At 37.9% G+C, this 21,968-nt stretch overlaps 1 protein-coding gene across 1 annotated transcript; it reads left to right on the top strand.

Annotated features, from left to right (window-relative positions):
- The first annotated feature begins 10,895 nt into the window (after positions 1–10,895).
- Positions 10,896–11,714, top strand: LOC133880279 (uncharacterized). The gene has a single exon (XM_062319199.1). The coding sequence runs from the start codon at positions 10,984–10,986 to the stop codon at positions 11,512–11,514; it is 531 nt and encodes a 176-aa protein (XP_062175183.1). The 5' UTR covers positions 10,896–10,983; the 3' UTR covers positions 11,515–11,714.
- Positions 11,715–21,968: the final 10,254 nt, after the last annotated feature.

Below are 21,968 nucleotides of genomic sequence, written 5' to 3' on the forward strand. Positions count from 1 at the left end.
AATAACAGACAATATTCTAGTGGCATATGAAGCCTTACATACAGGACTCTCGGATGAAAGGAAAGACAAGTTATATGGCTATTAAACTTGACATGAGTAAAGCCTATGACAGAGTTGAGTGGGCTTTTCTGGAAGAGATTATGAAGAAGATGGGTTTTGTAGAGAGATGGATCTCATTATTGATGACTTGTGTTCGCTCAGCCACATATTCTGTTCTGGTCAACGGCACTCCAATGGGCTGCATCTCTCCATCAATCTTCCTCTAGATGTATCTTGTGCATCACCACCGAAGGGCTGATTCCCTTAATGTCGTCAATGGTGCAGCCTATAGCTTCCTTGTGCTCTCTCAAGACATCTAACAACTCCTCCTCCTGAGCAGCAAGTAAATCTGAAGCTATGATCACAGGCAAAGTCTCTGCTGGGGGCTTAGGTACTGCTGCCTCCTCTTTCTCATTGCTCTCCAGAGGAGCAAACTCCAAAATGGCATTGGCTTGCTCAAGTCCTCTTCGAACTGAGTAAAGCATGCCTCCAGGGGGTCTTCAATGCTTGATTCTTCAATAACTTCCTCTATGATCTCTTCAATCAAGCAGGCACTTCCGATCTCATCGCATTCCCTCGGCTTCTTGCTGATGTCAAAGATGTTTAACTCCACTATCATATTGCCGAAGGAGATCTTCATTACCCCCGTCCTACAGTTGATCAGGGCGTTAGCCGTAGCTAAGAATGGTCGCCCGAGGATCACCGGTATTTGAACTCCAACGTTCTGTACCAGCTCTGTATCTAACACTATAAAATCCACGGGGAAATAAAACTTGTCGACCTGGATCAAAACATCCTCCACAATTCCCCGTGGTATCTTAACTAACCTGTCAGCCAACTGCAATGTCATGGAGGTGGGCTTCAATTCTCATAATCCTAATTGTAGGTAAACTGAATAGGGTAGGAGATTGACACTGGCTCCAAGGTCAAGCAGAGCCTTCTCAATGTGGCTGACTCGTGCAAGAGATAGTAGGACATCCAGGGTCCTTGTACTTGATAGGCAGCCTACATTGGAGGATTGAGCTGACTTGCTCGGTCAAACAAACTTTTTTCGGGACATTAGTTTTCTGCTTGACGGTGATCAAGTCCTTCAAGAACTTGGCGTAAGACGGCACTTGCTGGATGGAATCCAAGAATGGGATGTTGATCTGCACTTGTTGGAATACCTCTAGAATGTCCTCAAACTTTCCTCCTTTCTTGGGTGCTAGCAATCTGTCAGGGTATGGCGCCTTAGGTACAAAAGACCTAGGAGAAATCTCAATAGTGGGAGTGGCTGTGGATGGGTCTGCATCTTTCTTCTCTATGCTCCCGCTTCCTTGTCCTTCTTGTGCAGCAGGGTTCTTTTCAAAAAGAACCACTTGGTTATCCACTTGTCTCCCTGACCTAAGTGTGACAACGGTTTTCACATGCTCCTGCCCATGCATTGCATTTGATGAACTTCCCTCATGGAACTGCAACTTTGGATTCGGCACAGGCTAACTAGGGAGCTTTCCCTTCTCTCTCTCCCCCAGGTGACTAGCAATTTGCCCAATCTGGGTCTCCATCTTGGCAATAGCTTGAGTGTTCAACATGGTAGCATTATTCACATCATTAAGAATTGCCTTGTAAGCTGTATGAAGGCCTTGAGAGTGTCTTCCAGAGTCGATTGTGAAGAAGAGGTAGGGGCTTGAGTAGGGGCTTGATATGATGGTGCTGGCTGGGTAGGACGACTTTGCTGGTGAACCGACTGATGAAATCTAGGGGGTTATTGAGTGTGGGATTGGTGAGGAACTCTCCCTTGAGTCATAGGCTGTTTTTGCTTCCATGAGAAATTAGGGTGGTTTCGCCACCCCGGATTGTAGGTCTCGGAAAAGGGTCCATTGGCTTGCTTCCTATAGTCGTTAAAAGCGTTCACTTGCTCCATTGGTGACTCGACAAAAGCTGGCAAAGATGGGCAAGTCTGTGCTAAGTGCATGGGACTAGCACAGATGGAACAACAATCAACGTGGAATGGGTTGGCAGCACTGATGGATTTGCTTACGACTAGAGCTTCGACCTTCTTTGTGAGAGCATCTATCTTCATCTTTAACTCAACATCTTCTTTCACCTCATAGATGCCTCCCTTCTTTTGGATGCGAGCAGCTTTATCTTGACAGCTTGAAAAATCCCACTACCGGGAATTGTCGGACAATTGATCTAATAAGGTCCTATACGCCTCCTCTCCCGTCAAACTCAGAAATGCACCTCCGTTCATCGACTCGATCATGCTACGGTTGGATTGAGTTAATCCTTGATAGAAAAATTGCACGAGTCTCCACTTCTCGTATCCATGTGGAGGGCACTTAATCAACATATCTTGAAATCTCTTCCAACTCTCAGAAAATTTATCATCTTCTTCTTGAGTAAATGAGCTTATTTCCTTCCTACATTGACTTTGGACATGGCGAAGAATTTGTTGTAGAACTTGTTCAGCAAGTTCTCCCAAGAAGTGATGGAACCAGGCATGTTTGAATCCAACCATGCCTTGGCTCTATCATGGAATGAGAAAGGAAATAGCCTAAGATGCACAGACTCTTCAGAAAAATTTTGAAATTTGAAGGTGGCACAGATGTCTTTGAATTTTTCACATTCCATAAGAATTTTTAAGGTCCAAGCCATGGAATGCGGGTAGGAGTTAGATGACATGCGGCTTAAGGTCAAAGTGAGTGGCATTGGTTGGGGGTAACACTATACATGAAGGAGAATTTTTTGCAACGGGTGCAAACAAATCCCTAAGTGTCCTAGTATGATCAACGTTTTCTCCCCGATTCCTCTCATTCTCACCCGTATGCATGTTATTTCCTATCTCAACAGAATTTCTAAGCCTTCTCCTAAGAGATTTTTTAATCTCGGGATCTAAAGATGTCAAGTCTAGATTCAAAGATCTTCTACCAAGCATACACCAACGTACAAACAATTATTTAACCAGAAAGACAAACAAAATAAATAAAGAGAAGAAATTACAAATGGGGGACAAAATTCTCCAAGGTACAATCTAGGTTAGTTCCCAGGTAGGTGAGGGGGGTCACACCGGACACACTTAAATCCCAAGACCTTTCCTTGCCAGAATTCACCTTGACATTGCCCTTAGATAGCTAAGTAGACCCACACTAGCAAATTTTTTTTTTTTTTTTTGAAGATTAACAGAAACATAGCACAAACAAATTAAGAAAAATAAAGACTAACACAAATGCATATAATGACACAAAGGTAGCAACAAGGGCAAAAATTAAAACTTACAAGATTGGACCAAAAAATGTTTTGGCAAAAATTTATGCTACTGAACTCATCCAAGAGTTGCCTCCTGTGTTGAAGTCGATCGATCGGATGTACTGGTCGATCGATCGAATCTTTGAAACTTTGCAGGACCAGGAACAAAAACAGAAACAGAACAGAAATTCTCTTCTTCTTTTTTTGCACAAATCAAAAACTAATAGACAGTAATATGAAGCATAAAACTACACAAAAATTTTAATTAAACTAAAATAAACTAAAAGAAATCAGACAAACAGTAAAATGATGTAAAACAGAAACAAAATATGAACAAAATAGACTAGAGAAAAGAAATACTTACCTGATTTCGAGCTGCTGCTGTATGCAGAAAGTTCGCTCGATCGAAGTTAAGTTCGATCGATCGACTTTCGCTCGATCGATTTATGGTTCGATCGATCGACTTTACAGGGCATTTAGAAAGTTGCAGCAGTTGCAGAAACAGATCCGAGAGAAGAAAAAGAAAAACTTAGAACACAGAACAGAAGCTAAACAACAGAAAAATGAAACAAAAATCTATCTAACTAGTAGAAGAACAAAATCAATCAAACAAAAACCAATTTTTGAACTGATTTCCCCGTCAACGGCGCCAAAAACTTCTTGTTAGTTAAAAGAGTACTCGCAAGCGTACGAATCATTTGCGATATAGTGTGTGCAAGTGCGAGGTCGAATCCACAGGGAAATGGTCAAAAATCAGTGTCTTGTTTAATTAACCTCATTCTAACCTAGTTCCAAGAGTTTGAGGGTTAAACATGCACCAAAAATGCTAAGTAAAGAGGAAGAAATGAAATATGTAAAAAGAGACTAAGGCTAAGGAATTCACCAAACCAAATCCAACAACTCACACTCTTGGTTTCCACTTGAACACCCAAAGAACATTAAGCTTAGGGTGTCATTCAAGTTTCTTAACCAAAAACCTTAGAACCATTAAATGAATCCAACTCAAAGATAAATCACAAAGAGTACCCATTTGAAATCAAATCATCGATTGTATCCATTCAAAGAATAAATCACAATGGATATCATCTTTCAAACCGATAAAACAATGTATCCATCGGTTGAAACACATTAAATGTCCTATTTCTACCACCGGTTACATTCATTGCAAATGATAAATTATTAAATGAATGGAACTTGAACAACATAATGATATAGCATTAAATGTGCAGGTAGTAATACAAGAGTGTGAGTGTCATCAATGGAGAGGTTTCATTCTCAACCTTAGTTGAGAGTTCTAGCCTCCCATGACTAAGAACACCACAAAAACTTGAAGAACAAACATGAAAATGGAAGAAAAGCTTTACAAAGACAAATGTCTAAAGAAAAGAGCTACTGAAATAAACTACAAAATGCACGAAATTAAACCTAGCTACTGCTCTCTGGATTCTCCTCCAACAAGGAGGCAAGGCTATGGCTTTATAGAAGGAAATTATGGTTAGAAACCCATGTAAAATGACTCCTCTAACCCCCTTTAGGGTTCCTCTCTTACTGAGACAACCAAGGTCACGAAACCAGCGTGTTCTGCGGCGAAAATCAGAGGGAGAACTGCTTTTTGTCATGGAGAAGCTCCTGATTGGGCGTTCTGGCGCGCTTCTGCAACAGTCAGTTTTGGGAAAAATCGATCATCGAATTAAATTCGATCGATCGACATCGGTCAAAATTCGATCGATCGATTGACTCTCCAGGACTTCCGAATTTCCAAGCATTTCCTCATGAAATTTGCCATTCCTCTCTTATTGACCTACAAAACACAAAAACTAACCAAAACATCAGAAAACAACAAGGCCAAAGGTCTAACTAATGTAAATCAAGGGGTCCAAATACACAATATTTGGCACTCATCAACAGATATTTCAGACTCAAAGCCCAAATCACTTATTCCAGATCCCCTTGGAATTCAGACCCTCATGAAGCCTAAAGCGCAGTTGCGACATGAGGCCAAGGCAGTGTTCCTTAGCCTCCACCAGTTCCCCCCACAACAGCTGTATCATCATCATAGGCTGTGCCTCCTTCCTTCGATATAGAAGCTGCATTTACTCAGCTTATGTCATCCATGGGAGCTCTCTAGCGTGAAGTTAATCTTATTGGAGAGCGTGTTGAACAGTGTCAGATTAACATCAGGGAGTGCCTGCAGTATCATCACCCCAAGCCTGATGATGATGACTGATTTTTTTATTTTATTTTTTTTTTTTTTTTTTTTTATCATTTATTGTGTTTTAAGAACAATTTTATTTAGTTATGACATTTTTACATACTTATGGCTTTTTTCATACTCGGTTTACCCTTTGTCCTTGTGTGACAAAAAGGGGGAGTATTTTTTGGTATTTTTTTGTTTTTAGATCGGGAATGTATTTCCAAACCGGTCAAGTATTTTTGTTCCAGAATGGCCAAATGGGGAGTTTGTTAGTATTTTATGTTGGCTACATTCTGGATGACAAAAAACACTTTATGTAATGGTTGCAAATTAACAAGATGATCGGTTCTTATTCAGAGTCTTCATGTTTTTAGACAGTGTTCATTTCAAAGCATGTGACTGATCACAAGCTTCTAGAAGATGTCCATAAAGATTTCTTACAAATTCCAAGCCAAATCAACCGGTTCCTGTGCAACCGTCCAGACGAGCCTTTGAAGGCGTCCGGACGCCCCGCAGTGTCCAGCAGATTGAGTTGAAGATGTCCAAACGACAGAGCAACATTGTCCGGATGCTAGGTCAATCATAATTCTACACTAAGTTGGATTTCAGAAGTCGACACTGTTAGGGAAGTCTTTGCAAGTCGTCTGGACGACGTGGCAACACGTCCGGACGCTGTCCAACATTTCAGAATATTCCAGTGTCCCTTTCGAACGCAGAAATGAGTTATAGCGAAGACCATCCGGACGCTCGGCCAAGCCGTCCGAACGTGGACCTTATAAGGATAGAATTGCGCTGTTTCTGAAAGCCGATCACAGAAGACCTTCCGGACGTAGCTATCTTCCGTCCAGACGCTCGACAGCTAGAGTTCGAATCTCAGCAGATTTAGATTTTTTTGTAAGCCTATAAATAGAGGGCCCTAGGCTTGTCAATTGCATGAATTCTATATCGAATTCCATAGTGCTTAGTGATGGTGTTTAGGGAGAATCAAATATCTACTAGCTCCCAAGCCGTTCCCGATGTGTACTCAACAGTTCGTGTGAAGTCTATCTTAGGGATCGGCCCTAAGGTAAAGCAATCCATTGAAGACCCCTTCAAGTAGGAAACTTGGTTGGGAAGCATTCACGATGGGTTTCGTGTCAAAGTTAAAGGTATGACTATTGCATAAGGGTATGTGAGTACGTCTTGTAACTAACTTTGTTTTCAGTATAGTGAATATCCTAGGTTTGGCTGCCCCGGAGTGATTTTTCTCTTCACAGAGTTTCCACTTCGTAACAAATATCTTGTCTTCTTTATATTCCGCATTTAAGATATTTTATTGCACACAAATACACACACTTGGTTGTTATAAGTCATTATTTAATTTTCACTCTAGACTTTTCCTTTTACTTAAATCTGTTCCTGCTACTTCTGTTAATCCAGAACATGTTTGTACTGTTTGTCCTCTTGCTAAACAAAAATGGCTTCCTTTTGTTGATAGCAATTCTATTAGTAATGTTATCTTTGAGTTAATACACTGTGACATTTGGGGTCCTTTCTCTATGAAATCCACAAATGGTTCTCAATATTTTCTCACCATTGTAGATGACCATAGTCGATAGACTTGGGTTTTCTTAATGCAACATAAATCCCAAACCCGATCTCTCCTTCAATTTTTTTTTTTTTTTTTTTTTTTTTTTTTTTTTTTTTTTTTTTTTTTTTTTTTTTTTTTACTTTTGTTGAAACACAATTTCATACTCAAATCAAATGTTTACGTACTAACAATGATACTGAATTCCTCATGCATGATTTCTATGCTTCCAAAGGGGTTATACACCAACGTAGTTGTGTAGAAACCCCTCAACAAAACATTGTTGTTGAACGTAAACACCAACACTTAATGTTGCTCGCTCTCTTCGATTTCAAGCCAATCTTCCTTTATTTTGTTGGGGTGATTGTGTGCTCACTGCCACACACCTTATTAACCGCATCCCTACCCCTCTTCTTTCTAACAAATCCCCATTTGAAATCTTGTTTAATAAACTCCCTGTTTATAATCATCTACGTGTTTTTGGCTGTTTATGTTATGCTTCTACCCTTATTCAAGCTCGAACCAAATTTGATTCTAGAGCTACTCCTTGCATCATGATTGGGTATCCTTCTAATGTTAAAGGTTATACACTTTTTAACCTTCATACTAAATTGATTTTTATTTCCCGCAATGTTATCTTTCATGAAAATATATTTCCTTATGCATCTAATCTTTTACATACTACGGCTGATGGTTGCTTCATTATTCCTAATTCAATTCCTGATTTCTCATTTCCTAATATTGTTCTTGCCCCTATTTCTATAACACAACCTTTCACTTCTATTCCGAGATCTTCTAGACTTCGAAACCCTCCTTCTTACTTGCAGGATTTTCACTGTCAGCAAGCTAGTTCTTCTCCCCACTCTCAATTTCCCTCTACTAATGATTCTGCAATCTCCTCAAGTGCTCCATACCCTCTTTCTTCTTTTCTTTCTTATAAAAAGCTTTCTCATGCTCACAGTCGTTTTAGTTTATCTGTTTCATCTGTTTTTGAGCCTCAATTTTTTCATCAAGCCATCAAATATCCCCAATGGAGAGAGGGCTATACAGGCTGAAATTACTGTTCTAGAGGAAAATCACACTTGGACTTTGGTTGATCTTCCTCCTCATAAAACTCCCATTGGCCGCAAATGGGTTTACAAGGTCAAGTTCAAATCAAATGGGGAAATCGAGAGGTATAAGGCCCGATTGGTGGCTAAGGGATACAATCAAAGTGAAGGTATTGACTACCTTGAAACTTTTTCTCCTATGGCTAAGCTCACCACTGTTAGATTATTTCTAGCTCTTGCTGCTGCAAAAGGTTGGCATCTCCATCAACTAGATATCAACAATGCCTTCCTTCATGGCACTTTGGATGAGGAGGTTTACATGAAATTACCACCCGGTTTTTCATCTCACGGGGAGTCAAAAGTTTGTAAACTTACCAAATCCTTGTATGGATTAAAACAGGCTTCTTGCCAATGGTTCTCTCGGTTTTCTTCTACCTTGATCACTCATGGTTTTGCTCAATCCAAGTCTGATTACTCCCTTTTTACAAGACTTCAAGGCAGTTCTTTTGTTGCTCTTTTGTCTATGTTGATGACATTGTCATCGTCAGTAATGACTCAAACGCCATCTCCTCTCTCACTGCTTTCCTCAATTCTTAGTTTCGGCTCAAAGACTTAAGGACAGTCAAATATTTTCTTGGTATGGAGCTTGCTCGTACTACCAAAGGCATCTCTGTCAGTCAACGAAAATATTGCATTGATATTCTTCAGGACAGTGGCTTTCTCGCTGCTAAGCCAAACTGCTTTCCTATGGAATCCAATCCTTAGACTATCTTGGGATGATGGTGATCTTCTCCCTGATCCTACTTCATACCGCCGGTTGATAGGCAGGTTAATTTATTTAACCCTCACTCGGCCTGACATTTCTTTTTCTGTTCAAGTTCTTAGTCAATTCATGCAGAGTCCTCAACAACCACACATGGCTGCTACTTCTCGACTTTTGCGTTATCTTAAGGATTCTCCAGGCCAAGGACTTTTTTATCCTGCTTCTTCAAATCTTAAGATAAAAGCTTTTTGTGATAGTGATTGGGCAACTTGTTTTGATTCTAGAAGATCAATCACGGGCTTTTGTGTCTTTATTGGTGATGCTCTTGTTTCATGGAAATCCAAGAAACAACAAACTGTTTCTTGCTCCTCAGCCGAAGCAGAATATCGGTCAATGGCAACTAGTTCTTGTGAAATCACTTGGTTGTTCTCTTTTCTTCGTGATTTTCACATCCCTCATCTTCAACCAACTCTTTTATTCTGTGACAGCAAGGTTGCTCTCCACATTGTAGCTAATCTTGTCTTCATGAGAGGACTAAGCATATCGATATTGATTGCCACCTCGTTCGTGATCAAATCTAGCAAGGTTTACTTTGTCCCATGCACATCACTACTCAACATCAAATTGCTGACATCTTTACTAAGGCTCTTGGCAGAGTTCTGTTTGAACACTTACTTTCCAAGATGAATATAGTCAACATATATTTATCTTGAGGGGGAGTATTACGAATATGCCTTCAAACACCTCAGCTGGACAGCTGGATTCTTTTGTACAGATGGTATCCTTCTTGGCCGCTTACGTGGGAACACCTGCATCCATAAAGATGCCATCGCTAGAATATTGTAGAAGCTTCTTTTTGTTAGTTTGTTAGATCTAGCTATATAGAATCTTTCGGTTATTTGCCATTTCTATTCTCTGTGGATGTATACCTTTTCTTTTCTTTGTATAGCATTCTTCTCTATATATGTAACCCATTCGATGAAATGAAATTAAGAATCATTTCTCCCATTTTCATATAGAGAGCTGCTACAGGTACAAAGAGAAGCTTAATAACAAATTTACAAACTGATGTGGAGCTTTATATGAGGCTCCACGTCAGTTTAATGCAAAAATAGTCAAAATAAATTTAAATACATAGGACAAAAATACCCTTCTCATTTTGGTTGAATCCAGACACCGCCGGAAATCCAACACACTGGCCAACCACGACCCTGACTAGCCTAGTGGAAGCTCGACTAGTAGATCCGGCCGGCGAGGACGAAGTAAGAGGGAATGGTGGCGACAGGGGTGAGTTTCCGGCCGGATCTGGGTTCAAGAAGGATGATCGATTCTCGCCCGGATCTGGGTTCAAGAAGGCCGGATCTTTGGCTGCCAGCGAGATCTGGCGAGCATGGGTATCCTGGCAGGAGATCTGGCCGGACCTCAGATTTGGCCGAGTGTGGGTTTCGGCTGTATCTGAGATCCGGCCGGTGAAAGGGGAGAGAGAGAGAGAGAGAGAGAGAGAGAGAGAGAGTGCCGAAGAGATATTTTGGACCAGTGAAGGGAAGGGCATTTTCTTCTTTGTATAAAATGCCATGTCAGTTTGTAAATCTCCCTTTGTAAAAGTGTAAGTACCTCTACATTTTCCTTTCATATCACTCAATATTTCACAAAGTTTGAGAATTCCTACGAAGGACAATAAAAACTTACTGCTAAATGAGTACTTCTACACCATAATGCTACAAGTAACTAAAATAATTGTACTCTACGCTTATACAACTTCTAACTTATCCCCATATATATTACTTCCATAACAGTTTCATGTGAGCTATATCTCATATTATTTGCCTGAATTTTTAATAATTTGGGACAAATAATTGCCGTGAATCCCGGCCTAATTCAGTTGGCAAATCTCACACTATAATCGCTAATATTTATTCAACATGTTTAATTTCTTTTCAACCTCTCTAGATCTATATAATAATCGGAAATTCTCGTCATCCACCTGCAGCCACTTCTATACATTAAAGCCAACCTTAAGACCAAACCCATTTATATATATATAAACAATTCGTTGTCATCTACCAGCCTTTACACAGCTGCCTCAATCTCATTTTCAATTTTTTCAACCATCTAAACAAGATCAGCGTCTTCTAGCTCCTCCATGGGAAACCTTCTAAACAAGAACAACTTCTCCAAAGTTGACCCCGACAACGCGCTGCAGCCGGAACCTGATCATGCACCGGATAAATACCACCACCGGAATCCATCAGATGAGCAAATGATTCTTCCATCACTAATAAGAAGAGATCTGCTTCGAAAAAATGCTGGCAACATGTGTGATAACTGTTACAGGATTCATCGGAAGGCAGCGGGGAAAGCAGTTGATCCGAGGTTACTGACCGTACTAGAATTTTTCCGACAACTCTACGTTCGCCGACAAGAGGTGTTTGCGACAAGTTTTCCGGATCTTCGCGGCGAGTTTGATGAGCTATTTAAGAAGCACGGTGCAAAGTTATCCCAAGCTAAATCCGGTCGAGTGAAAGTGAAAACTATACAGAGGAGTTTGAGCATTGGATCGTCGCGCGAGATATCCGGGGATGATTTGAAGCTCGAAAGGTTTAAGGTAAAGACTGTAGTTGTCGGTGGTGATGTTAAACAAGGTGGCAAAGGAGGTCAGGATGATAAAAAGTAAGAGCAGTATTGGAAATAGATATGGTCAGAGGATATCTGAGGATACCTGAATATATAGCATGTTGCAGATAAGGGGATTAAATTTTTTTGGTTATTTGTTTGTACACGCTACGGAGTATTGATTTGTTTCAAAAGATGTTACAACAATTGGATGCTTACTTCATTTGTGTAATTTTATACAGGCTTTGTTTCTTTGCTTTACCTTTGATTAATTAGATCTTGCGCAATTAATGGATTATCTGGAATGTTCTGACACTAATGGGTGCCTTTTACATATACATATTTATCTGCAGTGTCATCAATTCTTAGATTTTTTTTTTTTTTTTTTTTTTTTAAAAAAAATTTTTTAACAAAGACGTTCGATTTAAAGGCTAATTAATAGGCTCTGCTATATTAATCTAGTAAAAATAGCATGTAGTAGCATTATTCAAAAAAAATCTTAACAAATTAAAAGATGTTGCAGCATGTGTTCTCTTGAATTTATGACTTCAACATGAAGTGTTCGATAATCCATGGATATTTTATGCATTCAAGAACCCTTATTAGTTTACCACCTTCTTCCACCCTTAATCATAATTAAGTCGGAACTCTAGGCTTATGCAAGAAGCTACATATAGAGCTAGAATTTGCAATTTAGGCTCCGAACATACACTTGGTGAAGCAAATTAAGAATATGTGGCCATGGCCCAACTTGTATGAAGCATGTCGATTGTTCAATCCACATCCACCCATTTATTTATTTATGGCACGTTTGGCAAGCGGATTAGACCCTTCAAATGTATAATTCTTTTGTTGTTTGGTTAGTTTCTTATTTCTGAGAAAGACTATTTGACAGGAATAACTATTCCTCATATTCCTCTAAAACCATTAGAAGAATAGTTATTCAATTCCTTTTCTTTAGAAAATAATATCCTGATCATAATTCTCACAAAATTTCTCTCTCTCTCTCTCTCTCTCTCTCTCTCTCTCTCTCTCTCTCTCTCTCTCTCTCTCTCTCTCTCTCTCTCTCTCTCTCTCTCTCTCTCTCTCTCTCTGTGAGATTGAAACTTTAATTTCAAAGCTTCTATGACATTATTTTGAGGACTTAGCACTGGGTTTGATTGGAACTTACTGGGTTTGATTGGAACTTTCAAAGCTTCTATGACATCATTTTCTTCAGCCACTTTTTTTTTTTTTTTTTTTTTGTTTTTTTGTTTAAACCAGCATTATAAAGTACGTGAAGTGTTACGATATTTAGTATTTGACATGACTTAAGTACAATTTTAACCATGTATAGACAAGTTATCGGGCACCCTCCCATTGCAAACTAATTTTCAAGTTCAAAAAATCTATCTCATAGAAAAGTTTCTTATCCTTTAATTAAATAAAAGATTTGGATTACTTATTAGGAAAAGATTTCTCAAAATGCTATATGTGATTACCCAACGCATCTAGAATTTTGATCGCAGTAAATGTCTCACTCATAAATGCATCAAGGTGACCTCTACTTCACAACTCAGTATACAATCCTCTCAAGATTTATAATCAATATCATAAGAAGTCTCGGGAGTTACAATCTTTCCCACTAATAGTATTTTTGTGGAAAAACAACTCCTATGGTCCTTTCAGTGCATAACACCTACACATTAACCTGAAGCCTCCAACTTCGCTTTATCAATGTAACAATCTTTGCAAATGAAATGCCCAATTCTATTTCTGACTGCGAACAACTCAAGATTTAGTACTATAAGGTTTATGGACTAAGACCTTATGTGATAACCCAATTACTTCCACCATAAACCATATTCAATGTAATATAAAGCCCTTTCATATGCACAATTTAATGATCATAATAAGCATGTAAAAGATCATAAGTCATATGCTCAAATAATTTAATAAGTAAATAACAACTTATATTCATTACAATTTTTTTAATGTCAATATAAATCACTGGGATTCGGGGCATAATCCCCAACACCATCATAAATGAGTATGATAATGCGATAAGATAATGATAGGATGAATGACATGTGAAAATGTCATGAATCATGCCTTACTTTATAAAATTGTCACTTAACATTCTTGAGTAAACATGTTTATACATTTGTGAAAAACATCTAAGGGCATGGGTCGTCAACATCATTTTGAGTTTATTGCAAGGGCTAATGTCATGATTTACTTCTATGTTGGATTTACTCACTAAGTCATGGACTTACACTTTATCTTTTCTCTACCTGTAAAACATATTTATTTTACAAAGAAATCAGCTAGGATTTGAGTAAGAAGGAACTCTAGGTTGATGCAGTTGTTTGGCATAACAATCATGATCTAGTTATCATTTCGAGACTTATTACAGGATTTTGCTAGCAGCTCATAGTAATTAGTACTTTTGGGTGACCCTAAAGACTTGTGTTTGAGACATGTTTGCATATTAAGGTTTAGTTTAGATCTTTTTATAACGATGGTACGTGTAATAAAAGAGTTTCAATTAATATGATAACTCTTAGTAAATGTTTTGGTTGTGATAATTAATGTGGATAGAATAAAAGAAAAATTATATGCTTCCGCTGCTCAGTATTCTCTTTTGAGGAGTAAATTATCCATTGAGACTTATTTACTTGATAAATATGTTCGGGGAGGCGCACAAGAGTTAATTATAAATTAATTATTTCCGGGTACAGGGAGAGTGTCCCTTTTGTAATATCTTGGCCTTCGAGGTTCTTTTAAATGAAATTCTCCATTTTTTATGCTCTTTCACTTTGTTCCTTGTGTTGAGGGCGCGCCGAATTAAGGCCAATGGCCTAGTGCCACTTTTTAATATGGTAGAGGAGCCGAGGGATGCCTTATCGTGCTATTGCCGAAGGTCACTTTTTTGTCCTTGAGAGCTTACCAATAAAAAAGGCTCGTAGACCCTGTCGGGCAGGCGCTAAGGGGTGCCTTGTCAAGCAATTCAAGAGATATCGGCGCAAAACACTCTGATACTTAAGTCAGTGGAATGATTTCTGTTAAGAGTAGGAAGCTATGAGAAAAAAGGGTGAATTGTGTGTGTACCTTAGACTTTGGTCTTTGATATCCTTTATAGAGTTTCCCATATACAACAAGTAGGTCAGAACTGGAAGATATTGGAGGTCCAAGGGTCTGATGTGGAAGGCGGTGGATCATTGTAGACATCTTTCATTTTGGGCTCCCCTTCTTTACAAGGCTGATATTTCGTTTTAGGATGTTAGATCCAAAATAGGCAAGATTGTTGAAGGGAAGAATGCTTTTCCTTATATAGCCGACTTCCCATGTGTGTTGCTTTGTCAGTCGAGGTTGCTATCGGCTACGATACCATTAGTCAGGACACCTTTGGATGGGCAATGCCCGGATAAGCCTCTCTCAGGTAGGCTACCTTCACATGGGAAACCCTCGGATAGGCCCCTCTTGGGTCAAATCTAATTGCTCTGTTCATTAGCATGCCTTGTGGTTGAAGTGTCTTATATCTTAAAAAAAAAAAAAAATCACATTAACAATCTATATATTGACCTAAAAATTTGGCTTTGTCCTTATCAAAACTTAGCTTTACCCTTCATTCATGTTTTGGCCCTATATAACAAAACAAATCTTGGTTTGATCCCCGACATGTTGGCTTTTACATATGTGTTTAAGATATGTCACATGAATTTTGAAGGTGATAATTAGTCGATTAACACAATATATGTTGAAGACTTCGTGTTAGAATATATGAAAAATATATTATATTTTTTGTATATTTCATATTTGATTGACATTGAAATATTCTCTATTTACGGGTTAATTGTAATCAAAGCTTAGGATTGTACTCAAATTATCATGGAGACTTAATTACCATATTTTTACTTACTCACTATCTTATAAATATGAATTTTTGTATTGTAAACAATCAAGTTTACGATAGCACAGTGTAGCCTTAAGGGATATTCATGAGCGTAAGTATCTAATACCGAACCACTCGTAATTCTCTCTATTTTTTCTATGTTGCTTCCACAATTATTCCTGTATTTTTACCCAAAAACTACAACATGGTATCAAAGCCTTTTTCTAGTGGATTTCTGTATTTTCTCCAATTTTATGGTGTTATTGACTGCGGTGGTTCCTCCAGAGTGCTCCCCAGTGTTACCCTTCACCGTACGTTCACTGCTTTCATTGGATCTCTTCATTTCATGCCTTCTCTCACACTGTGCAAGAAATGCATGGGAAGCTTGGAAGCCAATCTACTCAAAATTGCCGGAGTCAGCCCAAACCGATAATCAACGCATTCTCACGCGCCTCCGGTAGCTTCTGCTTGCTAATCCACGGACTATCACGGAACTCACGCGCGTCCTCCATCAGCCACTATTAGAAAGCCACTGCCGGATCCTTGATCGAAGGCTGCCGATCTTACCAACCATTGTAGTCACACGCCCAAACGAGGCGCCACACTACCAGACGTGCCACCTAGAAGTCAAATTGCAACTAAGCTCACATCTGCCTCTCTTTGCACCACCGCATGTAACCCAAAGCAAGTCCACCGTGTGACTGTGCACACGCCCTCATCTGAATTTTACCCGAGAAACTAGGCTCTCATGCTAGCTTTTGCTTCCGCCGACACCTGATCTGCGTCCCCATCAGCCATGCTTATGCACTCTCCTGTGCAGATGCCCACACTAGATCAAATCCGGTGAACCAAGCTCACAGCCCATTTCACGCTCCTGCTCCCACTATAGATCCGAACCCATGTAGCAAACAAAAAAAAGCAAAAGAAAAGGAACAGTGGTCCAAGAGGACCACATCAAGCGCGCCACGCGCGAGTCGGGTTCTGTGCATCGTCCCGATAATTGCTTAAGTTTATTTTTGGTTTCATGCCCAAGTGAGCCTCTTTTTGGTTTTCGGCCTGAGTTGGACCTTTTAGTTTTTGGCCCAAGTCGGCCCTGTTCGAGACATATCCAGCTTAGCCACTCTGCTAACTAACCAAGTGGGCCAGCACACATTCTTCACGCCCGGCGGATTGGAGTTAGTCAACTTGATAACTGTCCAAGTGGGCCCATTTGTTGTTTTGGCTCAAGTGGGCCAAGTTTTCGGTTTAGGCCCATGTCGGCCCTGCATTCCAGCTCTTCGCCAGCCACCTACAGTTGTCGCTACCACTAGCCTCTATCTCCTCCCGCAGCATATGCCGCCAATCTTCACCAATAGACTCTGCCTTTTGTTTTCAAACTCTAGCTACTAAAATCTTTCCACCTTGAGTTTGTGACCGGGAGGATGTATGTTTTCCATATATTACATATTTGGTTTATATTAAAATATTCTCTATTTACGGGTTATTGTAAACCAATTCCCATGAGGATTTGATTACCGTATTTGTACTTACTGACTATCCTATAAATAGGAACCTTTGTATTGTTAACAATCCAGTTAATTAATGAAAGCACAATGTAGCCTTAAGGGCTATTCAAAATGGTGGACGTAAGTATCTAATACTGAATCACCTGTAATTCTTTATCTCTCTTTTCTCTCTTTTGCTTCCTATATTATTCCCATATTTCTAATTTATATACCAACAAACTCCAATAGCTTGAATCTCTCTTTCTTCAAACTTGGAAATGTTTTTATGAAAAAAAAAAAAAATAGTTTGCAAAAGTGAGACTCCCTCTCTAATATTCTTAATAATAAAAATTATTAAGTATGTTTCTTACTTTATTATGTAACACTATGGTGATTGACAAAAATTTCAGGTTGAAAATAGATTGCAAATTATGTACGTACCACAAGCTAAAATATTTTTGCACTACATTTTCTGTAGAAAGAGAGAAAACATTGTTTCATATCTCCCCCTTGATATATTGCATTTACACTTTTGCTCGTTTTTTCCAACGTAAAATATTTTTTGAAAAATATATTTTATTTTTATTTTTTGGTGTTTGGTGCAATCGAAAATGATGGTCAATGGAAATCATTTTCAGTTTAACCGTAAAAGCTTATTTAATTTTTGGAAAAAGATTTACGGTTTTAAAAACCGTAAATCATTTTCTGGATTTAAACTCTTCATTCTTGCACCCATATTTGTGGGAATTCACCACCGCTGGATTGCCAAAATTCAGCGGCACTAGATGTATTCCTGCGACCATTGCTGGAATCTGGCAACCGCCGCTAGAATCAAGCTAATGTCGAATATGGCACTTTTTGCGGGAATCTGGCAGCGTCTGGCCACCGTCGCCAGATTTCGATGGCCAAGATTCCACCTAAATTGGCCGAAATCTGGCCAATTTCTTCGGAATCCAACTGTACGGGGCTAGATTCCAACGAAACTGGCCTGAATTTAGCCATTGCTGCCGAATTCCGGCCTCTATTGTCGGAATCCAGCAATAGTAGCCGAAATCTAGTGAAAGTGATCGGAAACTTGCCAGTAATGAAATCTCGTCATTGGTAGTTTTTCCCTGTTAGTATTTTTTCGTACGAGCCAAACGCCAAAAAATATTTTCTAATAAATAATTTTTTTTTGAAAAAATAATTTTGTTAAAAATAATTTACTTAAAAAAATATTTTAGGTCGAAACAAAACAGTGCATTTTTTTTTTTTTTTATAAAAAAAAAAAAAAAAAGGGTGAAGATTGAAAGTCTGTGTAAATGAGATAAGGCTATTTATATAATGATAGTTTCTGGCTGCTGATTGCCTTTCGTTTTCATCTTGGTGGTTGCTTTTTGAACGAACAAGTTGCTGCGAATTAAGATTATAATAGTCTGTATTTTTCACAAAAAAAGAAGAAGAAGATTAATTATAATAGTCTGTAACCTAAGCTAAGATTGTTCTGCTCCTATTTGGTAATTATTGGTTGCTTCTTTTTGGAACAAGATCCTGCTACAAGGAACACGGTGAAATTAATTAAAGAAAAGCGTTATCAAAGCCAAACAAAGCTTTAGATGGCATACCTTCCTCGATCTATTCTTTTTTTTTTTTTTTTTTTTTTTTTTGGCACAAGCACGATGTGATATGTATTTCTTATTAACGAAGCCGATTAAAAAAAAAAAAAAAAAAAAAAAAAACTAAGCCGATCGATAGAGGAATGAAATCACCTTTTAGCCATAACTTGTAAGTCTTGCTACACTAGTTCTTTCTATTTTGAGCATTTTACCTATTGCTTTTGCTAAACGAGAAAGAAAAAGTAAAAGCGAAAAAAAAAAAAAAAAATGATATGATACTCTACCAATCTACGTGCTTTTGCAAACCGAGATAGAAAGAAAAAGTAAAAGAGAAAAAAAAAAAAATCTTGGTGATATGATAGGATACGATACGTGGAAAATAGCTAAGGTGATTTCAATGAGTTGCATGTTACAAAATACTAAATAAATGGAAAAAATCTATGTATCTCTCACACTACAATTTAATTGACAATATTCCTCTCAAACTTTTAATTAAAACAATATTTCCCAAACTTAAAAAAAAAATTGTCAATGCTTTTGTTGAAATCACCTCGATCAACTATTTTGTAAAATACGAAGCTCATGAAATGCTTTTGTAAAATTTTGTTTCATGCCCAAATTTATAGAACGTGAGTCTTACATATCTACAGAAGCACATGCGATGTCCTCCACACACTGGTGCGTGAATTCGCCTAACCCGTGCGTGGCTTCTCTGACTCACGGCTCCATCGCCCTCCTCCACCTCTTCAACTGTTTTTTTGGTGTTTTGTTGTATTTCGGGTGTATTTCCACAGGTTTTTTGTGTTTTGTTGCTTTCTTTTTGTTGTGTGGGTTACCATCATCTCCCAACACTTATGTGGTTTAATTTTATCTAATAGTGAAGACCTTTGTAGATCGAAGGCATTTGTTCCTTGTCAACGGATCCCGTTCGGTTCTTAGTAGTACTTCCCCTGCAATAATCACTCGACAATGGTTACTGCCTTTACTATTTGGGGCACCTAACCGAGCTCTTTTGCTCTTGTGTATTGCTTCGTGCGGCATTAGAAAGGCACAAATCAGTTTTGAATCCATTGCCTACTGTTTGTTTCATTTTCTATATCGTATTTTCAGTTTGGGTTTTGTTCTTGGGGAGCCCACCCAATTTCTTTTGTTGTTCTCTTGTAACTCTTGTCTGATTATTGAATTAAAATTAAAAATAAAAAGCGTACATGGGGGGATGATTGTGTTAAGGGAAGGGTTATCATTAAGTCATTAAACGACCAATCCTAAATTTTCCAAGGAATGAGATTGAAGCAATGGACGATTGTGAGAAGGACGTCAAAATTGGAGTGGTTTTCATACATTTTAGCCAAAATTTTATGATCAACCAAGTAAGCAAAAAAAAAACAAAAAAAGTTTAGGCAATCCTAAATTAAGATCTTATTCTATTAATGGTTTGTGAGATATTATGATAATAATTTAAATCTCCAAAAACTTCATGTCAATTTTCGAGAACGTAATATGGTAGTCCTGAATAATTTACTTATTGAAAAAGAATACTACATATGTTTTTGTGTTTTTTTTTTGTCCCCGAAGAAACAGAAAGAGATAAAATGGGAGGAGCATAAGATTATTTGATAATTTACTATATCTTTTCTAAATCTTTCATAAACTTTGATTTTCACTGTTGGAAATCAGTTGTAACTTTTTATGCAAAAGAATGAATATTAAATTTTAGCTTTGAAAAGTTTTGAATTTTTGTGAGAATGACGATATTGAAAGCATAAGAATTTTGTGATTGAGGGAGAGAGAGAGAGAGAACATAATATATATATAAGTAGGAGTGCAAGAAGGGAGGAGACAATATTATAGTGAGAAAGTGAAAGATTTGCTATAAGCGTGGCATTTAAGAAGTGCTCCGATCCAAGCGTATAAGCATTCTTTAATTAATGCGAAATTTGCAGGTTCTTTCCTCCATCGTTTCACTCTACTTTGTTATTGATCATAAAGTTTGCTGAATTATTTATAGAGACAATACAAATATTGCCTTTAGACTTTGATGCATGCATGTAGGTGGCAATTTAGTCCTCCACTTTTAGTTTGAATGATTTTTGTTTGAAGAATCAGTTAGTCCTATATATGCTAAATTCACAACCACTAGTACTTACAAAACAATAGAGGTCAAGTTTAAAGTGTCCGTTGGGGGTCGATCTAGCGTTGATCACTTCAATGCTTAAGTTAGAAGTTATCTTGGAGAAGGGAAAAGGTTCAAAGAAGGTTGAAGAGGAAGAGTGTGACTAAAATTGAACATAGCTCTCAATAACCCAATTCCACTATCTTTTAGAAAGTATTTTTCTGGGCTTCGTTGGTTAGGCTAGGGAAGAGGCCAGGTCGTTTCATGGACTAATTAATGGATTTGATTCCGTGGCCTCCCTCCCTTAATCATACACGTTCCTGAGCCTCCAAGAATAATGGGTTGTCAGTAATAATTCTAGTGGTAGAGGCTATGATATGGTAGAAACAGCTTCTTTTGATAATTTGTGCGCCCGTCCTTTTCGATTAGGCTGGGTTTGGCCATCTAGCTTATAGGGTTTTACTGACTTAGGAAGCCCACTTCTTGAAGACGGAGATTTATTACATGGTACGTCGTAGTCCATACGTATAGCATTTATGACAAATCAAAGTATAGGTTGAAATTTTTGTTCAATCTAGTCAGTGTTTTATTGAGTAATTCGCTGACCATCGATCCGGCCATCATAATTTACTTTTCTTCCTCTTTTAGGTTCCAAAAAAATGTCTCAAAGTTGACCGAGTTGAGGGGATATACTCAGAGACTCATGCATTAAATATATAGATACCTTTATACCTATAACTTCATGAAACATGTTTGGTAGATTAATTTGTAAACAACCTGATGACTAGTGAGCTAGACGTACGTACGTATATTTATTTATTACTATAATAATACTATTAAATAGCAATGAACTAATGTAACACCTAACTATATACACATATGTGACTTTCAAATTAAGTATACAATTTTACCATTGGCCTTCATAGCCTAATGGTATCGACCATTCAATCATGGAATTTTTTGTGTTGAGAAATTTTTAGATTTAAATGTTCTTCCATCATTTGGTAAAAAGAAATAATATAAATTTTGTTTACGATATCAAAACTATTACAAGGACACTTTTCTTTTTTCTTAATATTGATTTATTCATTATTTCAATACCATGAATATTGGAATTGACTTGTAATTTTATTAGCTACCTAGAAAAGAGCCTCGTCAAATTTTCTCTTCTTTAGAAATATATGATGGGAAAATAATATGATAGAAAAAGAGAGTGGAGGCACAGAAACTGATGAAGTCTTAGTGCTACATTTTGTATTGAAGTATATATATAAATTGTATTACAATAGATTATATTTATAGAGAAACTAGTAGTAAATTAACAAGAAACTCTAGAATAAATAAAGAAGGGAATAAACCTAAAGAATAATATAAAATATTCTAACGTCTTATACTTTGTTGCCACTAACTGTTGCTTATCGACTGCCAGTAGGAAAAGAAAGTAGAGGG

This window comes from Alnus glutinosa, chromosome 10, assembly GCF_958979055.1.
Source record: "Alnus glutinosa chromosome 10, dhAlnGlut1.1, whole genome shotgun sequence".
NCBI classification, from domain to species: Eukaryota; Viridiplantae; Streptophyta; class Magnoliopsida; order Fagales; family Betulaceae; genus Alnus; species Alnus glutinosa.